The sequence below is a fragment of the Piliocolobus tephrosceles genome, chromosome 5 (genome assembly GCF_002776525.5).
Source record: "Piliocolobus tephrosceles isolate RC106 chromosome 5, ASM277652v3, whole genome shotgun sequence".
In the NCBI taxonomy this organism is placed as follows: Eukaryota; Metazoa; Chordata; class Mammalia; order Primates; family Cercopithecidae; genus Piliocolobus; species Piliocolobus tephrosceles.
The window spans coordinates 135,791,309-135,808,076 of NC_045438.1; the positions used below are offsets into that span (position 1 = coordinate 135,791,309).

Consider the following 16,768-nt stretch of genomic DNA (forward strand, 5'->3'; position numbering starts at 1 on the left):
CAGTCCACAGGCTACCCGAGAACCACCTAGGGAGCGTGCTGAAAACACAGGTTCCCTGTCCCTGCCTTGGAAAGGCTAATCTAACCCATGAGGTCACGAGGAAACCCAGGAACATGTAGTATAACAAACTCCCCAGGTGATTCTCATTTGGCACCAGAGACCCAGATGATTTCCTAGCTCCTTCCAAGTTGAAACTCATCGATTTCATGGTCTTTGACACATGCCCTAATTTGGTTAGATTTATCTTTACTCAGATGTTAGCTTTACATATGTGTGTGTGTGTGTGTGTGTGTGTGTGTGTGTATAACTTCTGTAAATATTCAGTATATATATATACTGGACTGAATTCTCCCAGTGCCTCCTATCAGTCGAGCCCAACTAGAAGCCAAAGACAAGGGTGATGCCGTCCTCCAGCCTGTGGCAGCCTGGAGGAGGTGCCCGGGTCCTGCAGGGACAGACAGACAGGACTAGCACCTCTGCCCTCCTCAGGGAGTCCACGGAAACTCCTTACACTCTGCTTTAGACCAAACATCTCCAACAATTACACATTTTTTCTTACACAATGAAATTTAACAATAATAAAAGAAAAACAACATTTTTGAAAGTGATTTAAAGTTTTAAGAGGTTTTTATTCCATTATGCAGCCAATGTTTTCCTTTTAAAGATTATTGGTAAAGTTTATTTTACTTTCTAACTCAAAATTTGTCCACAGAAACTTCTTGGGAAAGTAGGGTTCCCTGCATCGCAGATCGACATAGAGAGGATTTGTTGGAGCTCAGCTGCGCGGCGCTCTGACGGCCTTTTCTCTCCCTTCAGGGAGGGAGTCCCTTCTTGGAGGACGCGGTAACAGTTGGTACAAGCCCCTCCCGTCCTCCAAAACTTCCTTTGGCCTCTGCTGTTGGCCTGGTGAATCCTTCTACCTTCTCACCCCGGCTCTTTCCCTCTTCACCCAGCAACAGATACATTCACTCAGGGAATTTCTGTGATTGGCTGAAGACAACAGGGGTCGCCCCCATCCTCGAATCTGTTTTCTTCCTCTTCACCTCCGCCTTGTTCCTGTACTCCCCACACGGACTGAGACTAATTTGGTTAAAGCACCAGAGTGTAATGGCCCTCAGAGCAGGGCTGGTCCTGGGGTTCCACAGCCTGATGACCCTCCTGAGCCCGCAGGAGGCAGGGGCCACCAAGGGTGAGTGCGAGGGCGAGGCGGGTGCGGCGGGGAGCAGAGATTTATGGAGTTGGGTTACATGAGGAGATGACATGGAGGATGCTTGTTCCTCTCCCTCTCTGGTTTATGAGCAACTTCCTTCACCAAGAGACACCCAATCCCCCTCACCTCTGTCACATCCACTCCGGACCTAAATGAAGGTGCAGCTCGGTCAGCTGCACAGGTGCCCCATTCAGCCTTTGCTGACGTTCAGATTTCTCCTGATTCCTTCCTCCTTCCTGAGACCCAAACCTCCACGCAACAGGTGCCAGCAAGCACCCTGATTTCTCTACCACCCCTGGCCTGGAGTGTGGCCCATCAAGTCCAGTTCTGCTGCAGTATTTATGCCCATGCCAGTAGTTAACTGTTTACCTGTCTTTGTTTATCGGGAGACATGAGCTGGTTTGCGGGTCTACAGCTGGTTCATCTTTATTTCTTTTATTTCCCTGGCCCGCCATTGTGCTGGGTGCATGCCAGTTCCTCAATAACTGTTGTTCAAACAACTTCATAGAATTCTGCAAGTATTAGAACTTAATCCCTAACTTCCAGAAAACTAGACAACAGTTATGGAAGAGACACACACTCATAATGCTCTGAGATGGAGGAGTTGGGACATGAACTTTGACTTCTGACTCCTCATCCAGTGCTCTTTGCAATGCCTTGAGTTGCCTCTTCTTATCCCCTTGGTCTCTGGGTCACTAACCTTAATTCTTACCCCTGCCAGCCGTGGCCTGTTTCCCCTTACACCCACCTGCACTGCATCTCTGTGCAAAGCTCCACTACTCTCCTGTCCTTAATCATTCCTCCTCATCCCACCTGCACAGTCCCACCAGCTCACAACACAGGACCTGACAACACAGACAGGGCAGACGACCACAGCCAAGGTTTAAATTCTGGAACCCCAAGCATGATTGTAGGCAGCCCCTCCTCTTCCCATCCTGATATGCCAGACTGCACTGTCTCTGTGCCGGCTGCAGTGTGCCGGGATGAACCTCTTTCTTCCCGTCCTCTCCCTTGCCCTCTCCAGGGCCAGCCCAGTGTCAGAACAGGACTGCGTCCCCACACAGAACCCAGGACGGGGCCCAGGCTCAGGGACTCAACAATCACATATTGTGGATGAGAAGGACACATTTTCTTCTCTCTCCTTGACCCTGAACTCACCAAATACAGCTGACCACATGGGCTCCTACGGACCCGCCTTCTACCAGTCTTACGGTGCCTCGGGCCAGTTCACCCATGAATTTGATGGGGAACAGCTGTTCTCTGTGGACCTGAAGAAAAGTGAGGCTGTGTGGCGTCTGCCTGAGTTTGGCGACTTTGCCCGCTTTGACCCGCAGGGTGGGCTGGCCAGCATCGCCGCGATCAAAGCCCACCTGGACATCCTGGTGGAGCGCTCCAACCGCACCAGAGCCATCAACGGTACCAGCCTCCCTCTGCCCACCCAGTCAGGCGGGAAAGTCCAGAGAAACTTCCTTCCAGTTCCTAGACCTCCATCACTCAGGGGCGCACTCTCAGTGCCCGTGCCTGTCATGCCCTGTCCCTTTCTTTCCCAGGAGGCTTCATGTCTTCCTAGACCCCGTTGGCACCCCTCTCCTTGAGGAATGACACCTCTCACCTGGACTCCCGCCCAGGGACCAGTCAGATATAGGACCTCCTGGCATCCCCACTCCCTCCCCAGTCTCCTCTCCCTCTGTTTTCCTCCTCTTCTGCCCCAGTGGATACCATCCCAGAGCATCCCCTGCCCACAGATGGCTACGAAGGGGGAACGTCCCTTAATCCCAGGCCTAGTAAGGCCCTGGGATGAGGGATGAGCCGGTGGACTCAAGCCCCATTCCTCCTAGTGCCTCCACGGGTGACCGTGTTCCCCAAGTCTCGGGTGGAGCTGGGCCAGCCCAACATCCTCATCTGCGTCGTGGACAACATCTTCCCGCCTGTGATCAATATCACCTGGCTGCGCAACGGCCAAGCTGTCACTGAGGGAGTGGCCCAGACCAGCTTCTATTCCCAGCCTGACCATTTGTTCCGCAAGTTCCACTACCTGCCCTTCGTGCCCTCAGCCGAGGACGTCTATGACTGCCAGGTGGAGCACTGGGGCCTGGATGCGCCACTCCTCAGGCATTGGGGTACGGAGCCCCCTCCCCACGCACCCTCCTGGCCCCAGGTTTCCTTTACTCTAGATTCCTTCCCTATACCACCAATTCCTTCCTTTCTCTCCCAGAGCTCCAGGTGCCTATTCCACCACCAGATGCCATGGAGACCCTGGTCTGTGCCCTGGGCCTGGCCATCGGCCTGGTGGGCTTCCTCGTGGGCACCATCCTCATCATCATGGGCACATATGTGTCCAGTGCCCCCAGGTGCAGAGGCCCCGGGAGTCTGGGGTGTGGGGGAGGAAAGTGGATGACTCTGAACAGGACATGGGCGGAGAATCAGAGATTCTGTCACGGGCAAAGAGGTCAGGAAAGAAATGGGCATGGAGGAAAGAAGCAGAGGTGGGGTGAGAGAGTGAGGTTTTGGGGGAGGCGGGCACTCAGAGATAGGATCCCAGCATATTGAAATTGAGCAACGTTGATTGTGTGGTTTCTGCTACTTTAGGTAATGATCCTTCTGAGAGAAATGACTTGTGGGAGACACCCTGCAGATGCTCGTGGATTTGTGATAGCTCCTGCGTGCTCAGTGCCCTTTAAGTGCATCCTGCTGTGCTGACCTTGAGTGGGATCAACCTCTGTCCTACAGGTCCCCTCTTTTTTGGCCCCAGTACTCATGGCAGGGTTTGTGGGACACCTACTAGCTTCCCTTCCCTTTCAACACACACGCACATTCTTGCCCTACCCAAAGCTCTGGCTGGCAGCACCAAATGCTTTGGTGGTGTTTGCACTGTGTCCTTTTTAGGCCTTGGCCAGTTCTCCCAGGGTTGAGGCATGTGGTGCTGCGGATTGGCAGCAGTCCTGGGGCCCGCACGGGTGTGTCTTGCTCCATTTGTCCCATTGTGTGTTACTTTGTGAATGAGCCGTTTCACATGGACTTCATGAAATTTGCCTCCTGAGTTCAGTTTTGCCCTGAAAGGGATGCAGATTATCCTGTTCCTCACGACCCCCTCAGCTAACAACCCCCTCAGCACTGGGACAGGACAGGCTCATGGGGACTCCACTCCTGCCTGGGTTTACTCTGTATGAAGAGACCATTGGTGTCCTGCCATGATGTCATCTCCTTTTTCTACTTTCCCTAGAGTCCCATGCATGACAAAGAGAGGCCCAAGGCTTGGATAAGGTGGCCACTTCCCTCAGTGGGTCAATCATGTTAGGTAGGAGGTGGTAGAGTCAGTGTGCAAGGTATCTGGTAAGAGGGGCGGTCCACCTAGACATTCTCTAAATATGTGGCCTAGAAGATTTTAGTCTAATTTTCTGTGAACAAAATTTAAAACATACAAAGAGATAAGTCACCATACCACGTAGTTTATGTCAAGACCAAAATGAGCAGTACAGATTACGGTTTTCAAACCAGAATGCACATAAGAACTGCTTGGGATCCTTTTAAAAGTACAGGCATTGGCCTGGTGCAGTGGCTCACTCCTGTAATCCCAGCACTTTGGGAGGCCAAGGGGACAGGATCGCTTGAGGCCAGGAGTTGGAAACCATCCTGGGCTACACAGAGAGACCCCATCTCTAAAAAGAAAGATTTAAAAATTAACCAGGCATGGTGGCTCACACCTGTATTCCCAACCACCCGGGAGGCTGAGGCTGGAGGAGTGCTTGAGCCCAGGAGTTCAAGGCTGCAGTGAGCCGATATCGCACCACTGCACTCCAGCCTAGGTGACACAGTGAGACCCTGTCTCTAAATAAATAAATAAAATATAAAAATAACAGGCATCACCCAGACCTACTGAATTAGAATCTCGGGGGTGCAAGGGACAGCAACAGGGAGGCTGTCTTTTTTGAGGCAGGGTCTTGCTGTCACCAGGCTGGAGTGCCATGGCATGATCTCGGCTCACTACAACCTCAGCCTCCCGAGTTCAAGCAATTCTCCTGCCTCAGCCTCCTGAGTAGCTGGGACTACAGGTGCACGCCACCATGCCCAGCTAATTTTTGTATTTTAAGTAGAGACGTGGTTTCACCATGTTGGCCAGGATGGTCTCCATCTCCTGACCTCGTGATCCACCCTCCCTGACCTCCCAAAGTGCTGGAATTACAGGCATGAGCCACCGCGCCTGGCCGAAGCTGTCATTTTTAACAGGCTCTGGATGACTCTGATGCAGCCATCCTGGACCTAGGCTGCAGTCTGGTCACTGGGACACAGTGACATAATCAGGTGCCATGGGGGGTCATGGGAAAGGGGGATCCCTAAGGTCTGAGGTGGACCAGGAAGGCTTTCTGAAGAACCTGGATCTGTTAGGGCATCAAAGCCAATCAAGGTATAAGTAAATAGGGACAAAATGAGGGTTTGAACTGTGAGCAGTTGGTCCTGGAAAAGAAAGAAACCGAGAGATTATGGGGACTCAATGGGCTTCTTAAGAGAGAATAAGCTGAAATCAATGACTAGCAGACCCTGACGGAAGTGGAGGAGAATCATCTCAGGCAAACTTTTTGTGTGCCAGTAACAGAAACCCTCTTCGTGTGATCACATGCAAAGTATAGGATGTTTGCAATATAGCCATGGGGAGGAGTGCAGGGCCCAAGGGTAGATTCTAGCCAGGCCTGCCAGGAACAGAACTGGGATCCGAAAAGCCCGGAGAAGCTAGAGCTGCCCCTCTAACACTCTCGGATCCACATGGTCTGTGTTCTCTAGACCCCCCTGCATGTTAGCGGTGTTCTCTCTCTGTGGACTGACTGTCCTTTTCAGTGAACATGTCCACCCGAAAGCTCCTGAGTTTATATCATCTCAGCCCTCACAACCCACAAAGGCTGTGTCTCCTAGTCACAGCTTTAAATTACTGGAAAAATAAATGACCGGCCAAACGTGGAGCAGGTGTCTATCCCAGCCCTGTGTAGTTAGAACAGGAGACAAGATCCCACACAAATGTGGCTGCCAAGCACCCAGCCCCGGGGCAAGGGGTCAAGCTCTTGTCAGAGAAAGAGGAATAAGTTGGTTCTCAGAAGGCACCACAAGATACGTGTGTTCCCAACAATCTCTGATCTCTGCTGATCTTTTGCTTAGCAGTTAACTTGATGCATCATTGGGAAGGTGTTTCTCTCATCTCCATCCTAAGGCTTAATAAAGTCATTAAAATTGTGTTCTTTTGACCAAAGAAATGTGTGTTTCTTTTTTTTTTCACTCTTGCATATACTACCTGAAGTCACTGGAACTTCTAGGAATAATTCCAGAGCCTTTAGATTTGTGCATCTGCATGTATACTCACATTTGTTTCTAGTCTCAAGGTACGTAGTGTTTTATTTTAAAAAACAAATTGTGCTCCTGCATTCCTGATCGTTCACTCTGTTTTAGAACAGACGTCCAGTAGTTTCCTGTCCTTTGTATCCAAACTCTTCCTTTTTGCAGGGTCCCCCTACAGATCATAAGCACGTCATCTCTCCAAATAATGAGAACATCAAGTCCTCTGTCTGTCCTTGACCCGGTCTCCCTTCCACCCAAGCTCCTCCCGGTCACACCCTCTGAGAGGTCTGCATGGACCGCCTCCAGATCCCCTCTTCCCATCCACTCTCTTTCGGTTTTAATTTTTAACCAAATTATGTTATATGCATAGTTTAAAGAGTCAAATAGTTTTTACAAGATTTGTTACAGAAATACCAGTCTCCAGCCCCCTCTGCCACCATATCCCTCAGCCTCACAGAAAATAACTTTCAATTGTTTTAATGTGTTCTGTTGGTATTAACCTCCCATCTCTAAATAACATGTTGGTGTTGCTACATCTAGATTTTTCAGCTTTAGGCTTTATCTCTTTACCTCCTGCTGTGGGAGAGGGGGATTTAGATTTTTTTCATCCTCAAAGAACATCATGCACCCTTCCCATGCCCCTTATTTTAATATGAGTATGTTGTAATTTTTACAACATAGTAAAAATTACTGTGCCTTCTATGTTTATATCAGTATGACCATGTAATGGCAAACCATAGAGCAAACCATGCTTGCTCTTCCTTTTCTAGATGACTTTGTTTTCTCTGGAGTGTGTAATTGTCCTGTTTTCCTTTGCGTGGCTGTATTTGTACTTATTATTAATGAATCACAAAATTCCTTGCAGTACAATCAAACACATCAAGTATTCTGTCAATTTTACCATCAGATGTAACTCTCCCAGAATCTTCTGTCTGCTCCAGTCTTAACTCTTTGCCCTTGATGATACAGCGTTCACTCTGAGATCATCCTTCGCCATCCGCATCAGGATTTACCTGTCCTCCGAGTTGGATCTTCCGTTTCTTGTATCCAGTCATTGCCCTTTTGTGGTCTGCCTTATTTTAATGAGGCACTTCTTCTTTCCACTTCCTGAGAAACAGTGCATATGAGGAAAACTTTTTATGCTTCGTATGTGAGAAAATGTATTTATTGTACTCTCAAACTTGAATAATAGCTTGCATGGGTATAAAATTCAAGATTGGAAATCATTTCCATCAGAATTTTTAAGGCATTTCTCTATAATCCCTTAGCTTCCTGTGTTACTGTTGATAAGCCAAAAGATATTGTGTCGTGAAACTTTGTATGTAATCATTGTTGTTTTTTTCTCTCTGGAAGCTTATAGGATTTCTTCTTTTTCCCTTCCTCCTTTAAATTCGTATAGGTGCTCCATAACCTACGAGGTGAAGATCCTTCTCAAACTGTCCTCAGTGTACTGTTTTAACCATATTTCTTTTCCTTTCTTTTCTTTTTTTTTGAGATAGAGTCTCGCTCTGTTACCCAAGCTGGAGTGCAGTGGTGTAATCTTAGCTCACTGCAACCTCTGTCTCCCAGATTCAAGCAATTCTCCTGCCTCACTCTCCTGAGTAGCTGGAGTGACAGGCACCCGCCACCACGCCTGGCTAATTTTTTTTATTTTTAGTAGAGACGGGGTTTCACCATGTTGGCCAGGCTGGTCTCGAACTTTGACCTCAGGTGATCCACCTGCCTTGGCCTCCCAAAGTGCTGGGATTACAGGCATGAGCCACCAAGCCTGAGCTATTTTAACCATATTTATAATAGCGCCTCCTGAAAATGGTCAATGCCTAAGTCACAGAAAATTGTTGTTGCACGTTTACTCCTCCCTGCCTTTGCAGAAACTATTATCTGTGCTGGACCTGCCTTCCTCCACCAATCAATCAAAATTCTACCTGTCCTTCCAGGGTCCAGATTAAATGTCACCTCTTCTGCGAAGCATTTCCAATCCCAGTCCCCCGTCAGTTGACTGTGTATGAATTTGCCTTTGCCACTAACTGCTCCTCCTAAAGCAAGAGAAGTCTGTATCTTACAGTTCCAACACCCAGAACATAATGGGCATTGAAACACTGTAGGATTCTATTTAATTCAATTTTGTTTGCTTCAAATCCAGCCTGCTCCGACTGTCTGCAGCTGGTTTTAATAACATTGGCTACTGTTTACCCAACACATGCAATGTGCCCAGCCTTAATGCTTTTCACGTGTAGTGGATTTGAATCTTGGTCCAAAAGATTAATAAGATAGTGCGCAGAATGCAAAAAATAGTAAACGTCTTTAAATAATCGAAAATCTGATTCAAAACCTGCTGTTTAAAAAAGCTTTAATCTGATTCAAAACCCCTGCCACAAGGCTGGTTTTAAATTGAATCTGTCATTATTGGGGCTTCTGGTCTCTTACAGTTGTTCCAAGGGTCTGCGCCCTGACACAGTGCTGAGGCCTTGGAGAAGCCCCTGTTGTCTTCCAGCATCTGTCCAGACTGTTTACTCCAAGCACGCCCAGGGCTTAACCTGTATGGTCTTTTCAAGTGGCAGCTCTGCTGCTTCTGCACCAGGCTTGGGGCAGGGGAATTTTTAGTGAGGAGTGGTCCCCAGTGCCTGGGAGCAGGACTGCAAAGACACACCACACGGCCAACTTCCCCTTCCCTGGGAGGCCTCCCCACCTGCCTTGGCTGCTGCGAGGAAGCAGGGTTCTTTCAGACCCACAGGCCACTGTGCCTTCCTCAGTTTAGGAGAACCTTCCCCCTTTGCCTGTCAAAGGCATTCCCCTCTCTCTCTCTGGCACAGTGTCTGGGACACCTGGCATCATGTCACGTGAGCTTCAGGTTTTGGGAAATCCACAGCCAGAAGAGGAAGGGCCTTGGAGGTGACATGTGCTATTGTCTTGTGTGACAAACCTAAATACAAACAAAGAAAAAAGAAAGGCATCATTCTGCCATACATGAATTATTTTATTTCTTCCTTACGACCAATCTGCAAGTTAAGTATAATGATTTCATTTTATAGAGAAGGAACTAGGATTCAAGTTACTTGACTTGCCCAAGGTCAAACAGCTAGGAGGTGGCTGGAAGGTCTGTGTAATGCTAGAGCCCATGTTCTTTCCACTGCACTGTCCTACTCAGCAGCGAATGGAGACCAGCTTGTGAGACGTGAGGCAGGATGAACAGGGTCAGACATCAGCATTACTAGGAAATGTGTAGGAGGAGGTATTCCCAACTTTGGGAACAAACTTCTTCTGAGGCTTCAGCAGCAACAGGTTGCAGGGAATGAGGTGAGCTTGAAGAATGACTGGGGTTGGAATTACTGAAGAGATTTTCTTCTCCATCCTGGATCAGTCGAAGCACTCCCCTAGTTCAGACTTTCTTTCTTGCTTAGTCTAAATTCCTTGCTGGTCAACAAGACTCTATACGATCTGGCACTGCATGTGTCCTCATCTTTACTTCCCTCCACTTGTCCTTCTTTCATTAAGCAACAGCCACACTATCTTTCCCCAGAATCCTCCTGCCCAAGATGTTAACATTAATGCCTCCAATTCGTCACCCATTCACAACTCACGTGGTACCAATTCAGAGAAGCTTCATCGACCAGCTTTGCTAAATAAACCACCTATCTCCAGTCTCTCCCTATCATGTTACCCTATTTATCTCTACAAACAGATGCCTTTCAATGAATGATGTCCCACTTCTCAGGCTTTCCTTTCTTCTCTGACCTCAGAAAAGCTTCCAGACAAGTGATCATGCACGCAGAGGAGTGGATTCACTTCCTCTCCTCTCCTTATGGTTTAGGAGGTTGCTACCTATGACTTGTAATTTGGCTCCATCTTGTGGTTTGCGTCCACCCCACATGGAGCCTCCAAATCTGAATAAGCCTAAGGTCTCCCAAGGAGGACTCCTCGGCACTTCCATCCACTGGGAATGTTCTGCTGCCTCCTCCCTAGACTCCCAACACCGCTCTCGAGACCTTGTCAGATTCCCAGTTGCCCTTTATTCCTTTCCTCAGGCCTTCAATATATGGATCTGCTTCAGGTACAAGTTCTTACTGTAATGCCTGGAACATGGTGGTTACTCAATAAATATTTAAAGTCCCAGCTGACTAAAACAAAATGTAGTCACCCTGCTCTCAAGGTCCACATAAAGAAAAATAAATTAAAATTTATTCTTCTGATATTAACAAATATTGTTTGGTTAATACTGTTATCTTTAATTTATTGAGCACTTCCAATGTGCCAAACACTAGTCTAACCAACTGATATTTGTCGAATCCAGTATCTCCACATTCACTAAGAAGCACACCTGGTATTTCCTAAACTGTTGCATGAAACCCAAGTGTTTAGGAGAGTGTTAATAACGTAACCAAAAACAAATCAATAGAAGTAATATTTTTCTGTTAAAACATATTTTAATACATGTAAGGAAATGCCAAACTTAAATATGTATCTTTTTGTTTTGTTTTGTTTTGTTTTTGAGACAGAGTCTCGCTCTGTTGTCCAGGCTGGAATGCAGTGGTGCCATCTCAGCTCACTACAACCTCCGCCTCCTGGGCTCAAGTGATTCTCCTGCCTCAGCCTACCGAGTAGCTGGAATTACAGGCATCCACCACCGCACCCAGCTAATTTTTGTATTTTCAGTAGAGACAGGATTTCCCCATATTGGACAGGCTGGTCTTGAACTCCTGACCTTGTGATCCGTCCTCCTTGGTCTCCCAAAGTGAATTATGTATCTTTGTTATATAGTAATCTGCCTTTTAAAAATGATATGTCATTATTTGTAACAACTGAAAATTATTGGAAACATGCCTAGTATGAGTACAATAGTTGAAAAAATTATAGTACATCTGCACAACAGAGTAATGCAAAGCTGTTAAAAAGAATGAGGAGATAGAAAAAGTATGTTCCAATGTTTGATAGCAGACTGGGGTGACTGTAGTCAGCAACAACATATATAAAGTATATTTCAAAGTAGCTAGAAGCGAGGACTTGAGATATTGCCAACACATAGAAATGATAAATACTCAAGGTGAAGGATACCCCAAATACCTGACTTGATCATTACTCTCATTGTATGCATGTAACAGACACTCACATGTACCTCATAAATAAAATATGTAAAATATCATGTATCAATTAAAGGAAAAAGTCTAACAAAAAGGAATGAGAACGATCTCTTTGAACTAATGCAGAGGAATCTCTAGGCTAGAGTGGAAAATTCACAGTACAATAGAATGATTAAACTATGTACTGCCTTTGGGGTAAGAAAGAGGAAAGATATGTATTTTTTGAAAAAGGTGCATTGGGTCAGATATGGTGGCTTGTGCCTATAATCCCCACACTTCGGGAGGATGAAGTGGGAGGATCACTTGAGGTCAGGCATTTAACACCAGCCTGGCCAACATAGCAAGACTCTGTCTCTACATAAAAATAAAAAAATTGGCCAGTTATGGTGGTACACCCCTATAGTCCTAACTACTCAGGACGCTGAAGCAAGAGGATCACCTGAGCCTAGGAGTTCGAGGCTGTCGTGAGCTATGATGGTGCCACTGCACTCCAGCTTGGGCAACAGAGTGAGACCGCGTCTCCAAAGGGGGGAAAAAAGCTACATTGGAAGGATAAATAAGAAATTAATTAAAAAATGGCTATTTTTAGTGAGGAAAGGAGAATAGAAGTCAGAAGTGAATATTGACCTTTGAAACATATAAATACAATGTTAATAAAAAATTGACAAAAAAACCTCTAAAATTTAAAACGAATAGAACTGAACCACACAGAAAAAATAAGTATTCCAAGTGATATTAAAAAATACTACTGGGTCGGGCGCGGTGGCTCACGCCTGTAATCCCAGCACTTTCGGAGGCAGAGGAGGGCGGATCACGAGGTCAGGAGATCAAGACCATCCTGGCTAACACAGTGAAACCCTGTCTCTACTAAAAATACAAAAAATTAGTCCGGCGTGGTGGGCGCCTGCAGTCCCAGCTACTCGAGAGGCGGAGGCAGGAGAATGGCGTGAACCCGGGAGGCGGAGCTTGCAGTGAGCTGAGATTGCGCCACTGCTCTCTAGCATGGGCAACAGAGCGAGACTCCGTCTCAAAAAAAAAATAAAATAAATAAAAGATACTACTGTATATTCTTGGTGGCATACATTTCTTCTCTCTCTTCTCTCTTTCTCTCTCTACCTCTCTCTCTCTTTTTTTTTTTTTTTTTTTTTTTTTGACAGGGTCTTGCTCTGTTGCCAGCCAAGGCTGGCGTGCTGGAGTGCACTGGTGTGATTATAGCTCAGTGCACCCTCAAACTCCAGGGCTCGCGTGATCCTCCCACCTCAGTCTCCCAAGTAGAGTAGCTGGAACTGCAGGAACATGCCACCGTACTCAGTTAATTAAAATACATTTTTAAAAATAGAAATGGGGTCTCCCATTATGTTGCCCCAGCTGACTTAATAGAATATATTCTAAGGACAAAAAGAACTATCAAAACTTTGAACATCATACAGTTGTTTCATGGTTAAGTAATATTTGTATCCTTATTTGAAACTATATTATATATAAAATAAAGCAAATCAGTGATTATGTTAATATAGTTAAGAACTAAGATTTTTAGGCCAGAGGCAGTGGCTCATCTCTGTAATCTTGGGAGTCCGAGGCGGGCGGATCACAAGGTCAGGAGTTGGAGACCAGCCTGGACAACATGGTGAAACCCTGTCTCTACTGAAAAAACAAAAAAATTAGCTGGGTGTGGTGGCGGGCGCCTGTTATCCCAGGTACTAGGGCGGCGGAGGCAGGAGAATCGTTTGAACCCGGGAGACAGAGGTTGAGGTGAGCTGAGACTGCACCATTCATTGCACTCCAGCCTGGGCGACAGGGCGAGACTCCATCTCAAAAAAAAAAAGAACTAAGATTTTTAATGCATAAAAAAGCAACTAAAAGTCGCTGAATTAAAACAATAATATTAAATTTGAACTAGAAAAAAATATTTGAACTAGTACTGTCAATTTTAACTAATGATTTACTAATATATGTGTCCTAACTCTAGCAAATGAAAGAGCTTAATAATAGCCCTGTAGCAATGAGCATCCCCAGTGCACAGACTGTAGTTTCTAAATATTTCCCACTCAAAAGAAATAGAGCTTCTTGGAGAAGTGACCGGTTACAGGCCTAAGTTATGGAAAATACAAAGCAAGTGTGCGTATCTCATTGTTTTCATAAAACAAGGCACTGTTCAAAGACTAATAGAGTCATGTCAAAAAAAAAAAAAAAAAACCGGTCAGCCAGTTTGAAGGAGCTTCCATTGGTCAAAATTGGAACAACTCAGATATCAAAAAGATGGCTATAATATAATTAAACACATTGAGTATATAAAAATCCATGGGTTCCTATTAATAGTCGAATACAGATTTTAAAAAGTAAGCAGCAACAACCCATTTATACTACCACTGGATGTGATCTTCTAATTCCTAACACAGAAAATTGATACTTAAAGAAAACAAGTATATATCCTGACATTTCACGAGGAAATGTTCCATTGATGAAAAAAAAGGTTTACCCTTCAGAGTAGCAGTGAATAAATGTTGGAGAAAATAATAGAATTAGAAAACCAGCATTTTGTAAGCCTAAATAATGTGATCATTGATTCAGGGAAGGCATGGTATATGTTAAAATCGTTAGGAGAATAGATAGTGGGGAATAGGAGAGTCACGTCATGCCGAAGTATCATGGTCATAGATTATTTGCTATTGACAAATGGGAGAAAAACCCTTACAGAGGAGAGACCTGGTTGTCATCACCTCGACTGAGTGATCAAGTTTAGCCTCACCAATAATAAGACAAGACATTAAGCATATGCTTCCTAACAAGATGAAATGCAAAGTACACAGCAATATTGATGAAGAATTATTGTCAAAAATCTTTCATCTGAATCTAATCAAGCCTTTGTTTCAAAAAGTTCTAGTCTATAAAAAAATACATTGGATAGAGGAATAAGTCAAATGAAACCACAAAGAAACAATCACACAAATTCAAAATGTGAGAGATTCTACTGGCCTGGTCTCTCTAAAAAGATGATGTTTAAAAAATGGGTGGGATAGTGGGAATTAAGAGACATTACAGTCAAATTTAGTGGATGATTCTTGGCAATATCTTTGAGGAAAAACAGATATAAAAGCACTTTTCAGGTAAATGGGGAAATTTGAATATGAACTGGTAATCAATGATATTAGAGAGCTGTTTTCAGTTTTGTTCAGTGTGATTACAGTACCATGGTTATGTATCAAGGCATCTTTATGCTAAAGTATTTAGGGATGAAATGCTAGGAGATCTCTAATTTACATTGAAATGAATTTAGAATACACACACAGTTCAAACAAATATGGCAAAATCTTGACAGTTGTTGAATCTATATGCTGGGTATTTGTCTTAGTCTATTTTGTGGTGTTGTAACAGAATACCACAGACTAGGCAATTTATTAAAAAAAAAAAAAAGAAAGAAAAGAAAAGAAAAGAAAAGAAATTTATTTCTCACAATTCTGGAGGCTGGGAAGCCCAATGTCAAGGTGCCAACATCTGACAAGGGCTTTCTTGCTGTGTCATACCACAGCAAAAGAAAAAAGGATGAAAGGATGGAGGAGAGCAAAGGAGTCAAACTCATCCTTTCATCAGGAATTCACTCCTGAGATGAGACAACTAACCCACTCGAGAGACGATGGCATTAATCCCTTTATGAGGGCTCTGCCCATCTCTTTAAGAGATAACCTAATCATCTTTTAAAGGTTCCACTTCTCAATGCTGTTGCATTGGGGATTAAGTTTCCAATGTTTTATATATAACACTTTTATGTTATACATAAAATAAAGCAAATCAGTGATTATGTTCATGTAATTCAGAACTAAGATTTTTAATGTATAAAAAGCAAGTAAAAGTAGTTGAATTAAAATGATAATATTAAATTTGAACTAGAAAAATATTTTGAACTAGAAATGTCAGTTTTAACTAATGATTTACTAATATATATGTCTTAGCTCTAGCAAAAGGAAGAGCCTAATAACTTTGGAAGACACATTCAAACCATAGCAGCTTTCAAGTATTATTTTACTTTTTCCAGGTTTTCTGTAGGTTTGGAAATTTTCACAATTAAAGAGGTGTGTGTGTGTGTGTGTAATGCTTTATTATACTTGAAAATAGTGGGAAATTAAAGGAGAGAGCACGAGATTCCTGAACTCATAAGTTGATGTATGTCACTAATTGAATAATCTTTTTTTTTTTTTTTTGAGACAGAGTCTCGCTCTGTTGCTCAGGCTGGAGTGCAACGGTGTGATCTCAGCTCACTGCACCCTCTGCCTCCTGGGTTCAGATGATTCTCCTGCCTCAGCCTCCTGAGTAGCTGGGATTACAGGCACCTACCACCACGCCCAGCTAATTTTTGTGTTTTTAGTAGAGGCAGGGTTTCACCAGGTTGGCCAGGCTGGTCTCAAACTCCTGACCTCAGGTGATCCACCAGCCTTGGCCTCCCAAAGTGCTGGGATTATAGGCATGAGCCACTGCGCCCGGCCTGTTCTGTAATATTTTATAATTTAAATAAATAATGTAAATGCATTTTTTGTTTTAATTAAAATAAAATAAACATAATACAATGCCTTTAAATTTTTGTTCCACTACATGGCTATTAGATACATACATAAAATTTGACCATTTCGCCAGCAGATTTCTCATCCATTGGCTCAAAACACAAACTCATTTTATTTTGGGAGCCCTACAATTGCTTTATCAATATTATATCATTTGAAAAAAAAAGTTCTGTAGTCAAAAGTTACTGTAACATTGTCTATAGACATCCCAGGAACACCAAGAATAAGTTCACATGGAAAAATGTTAAGTTGTTTTATAATTTTGTATTTTCCTCATGTTTGAGATTTTATTGCTATTCCCAATCAGAAAACAGAAAAGAGGAATAAAAAATAGTGAAAATGAAGAAGGTGCAAAAGTTTCCAAAATCTTAAAAAGTCCTTATAATTTTTGACTCTCCTTCTTATATAGTCAACGTAAGCCCAGATGCACACCTACCCCCACCCTTAGCTTTCCTGTCACCATCCAACTCCTACAGTCCAGTTCCCTCAGGCCTCTTCCTTCACAAAGGTCCCAGTGTCTAAGCCAAGCCTGAAAGGTATGGTTAAGATGAATGGTCGGTATGAATAGTTACCATTTAGAAATTACGCAGTCTAAAGTG

The 16,768-nt window shown here is 44.4% G+C and overlaps 1 protein-coding gene across 5 annotated transcripts; it reads left to right on the top strand.

The window, feature by feature from the left end:
- The first annotated feature begins 1,030 nt into the window (after positions 1-1,030).
- Positions 1,031-6,453, top strand: LOC111531072 (HLA class II histocompatibility antigen, DO alpha chain). Of its 5 annotated transcripts, none has more exons than XM_023198289.3 (5): positions 1,032-1,189; positions 2,378-2,626; positions 3,049-3,287; positions 3,426-3,561; positions 3,800-6,453. In XM_023198289.3, the coding sequence occupies exons 1-5, from the start codon at positions 1,108-1,110 to the stop codon at positions 3,889-3,891; spliced, it is 798 nt and encodes a 265-aa protein (XP_023054057.1). In that variant the 5' UTR covers positions 1,032-1,107; the 3' UTR covers positions 3,892-6,453. The 5 variants fall into 5 exon arrangements, with proteins under 5 accessions (XP_023054056.1, XP_023054057.1, XP_023054055.1 ...); XM_023198290.3 differs by having other exon boundaries at positions 1,033-1,189; positions 3,049-3,330; XM_023198288.3 differs by having other exon boundaries at positions 1,031-1,189; positions 3,049-3,561.
- Positions 6,454-16,768: the final 10,315 nt, after the last annotated feature.

Excerpts from the sequence above, each read along its gene's own strand:
- LOC111531072 (XM_023198287.2), top strand. The coding sequence starts at position 1,108 with ATGGCCCTCAGAGCAGGGCTGGTCCTGGGGTTCCACAGCCTGATGACC. Across the intron at positions 2,627-3,048 it reads CCGCACCAGAGCCATCAACG|TGCCTCCACGGGTGACCGTG; the intron begins GTACCAGCCTCC and ends CATTCCTCCTAG. Across the intron at positions 3,331-3,425 it reads GCCACTCCTCAGGCATTGGG|AGCTCCAGGTGCCTATTCCA; the intron begins GTACGGAGCCCC and ends TTTCTCTCCCAG.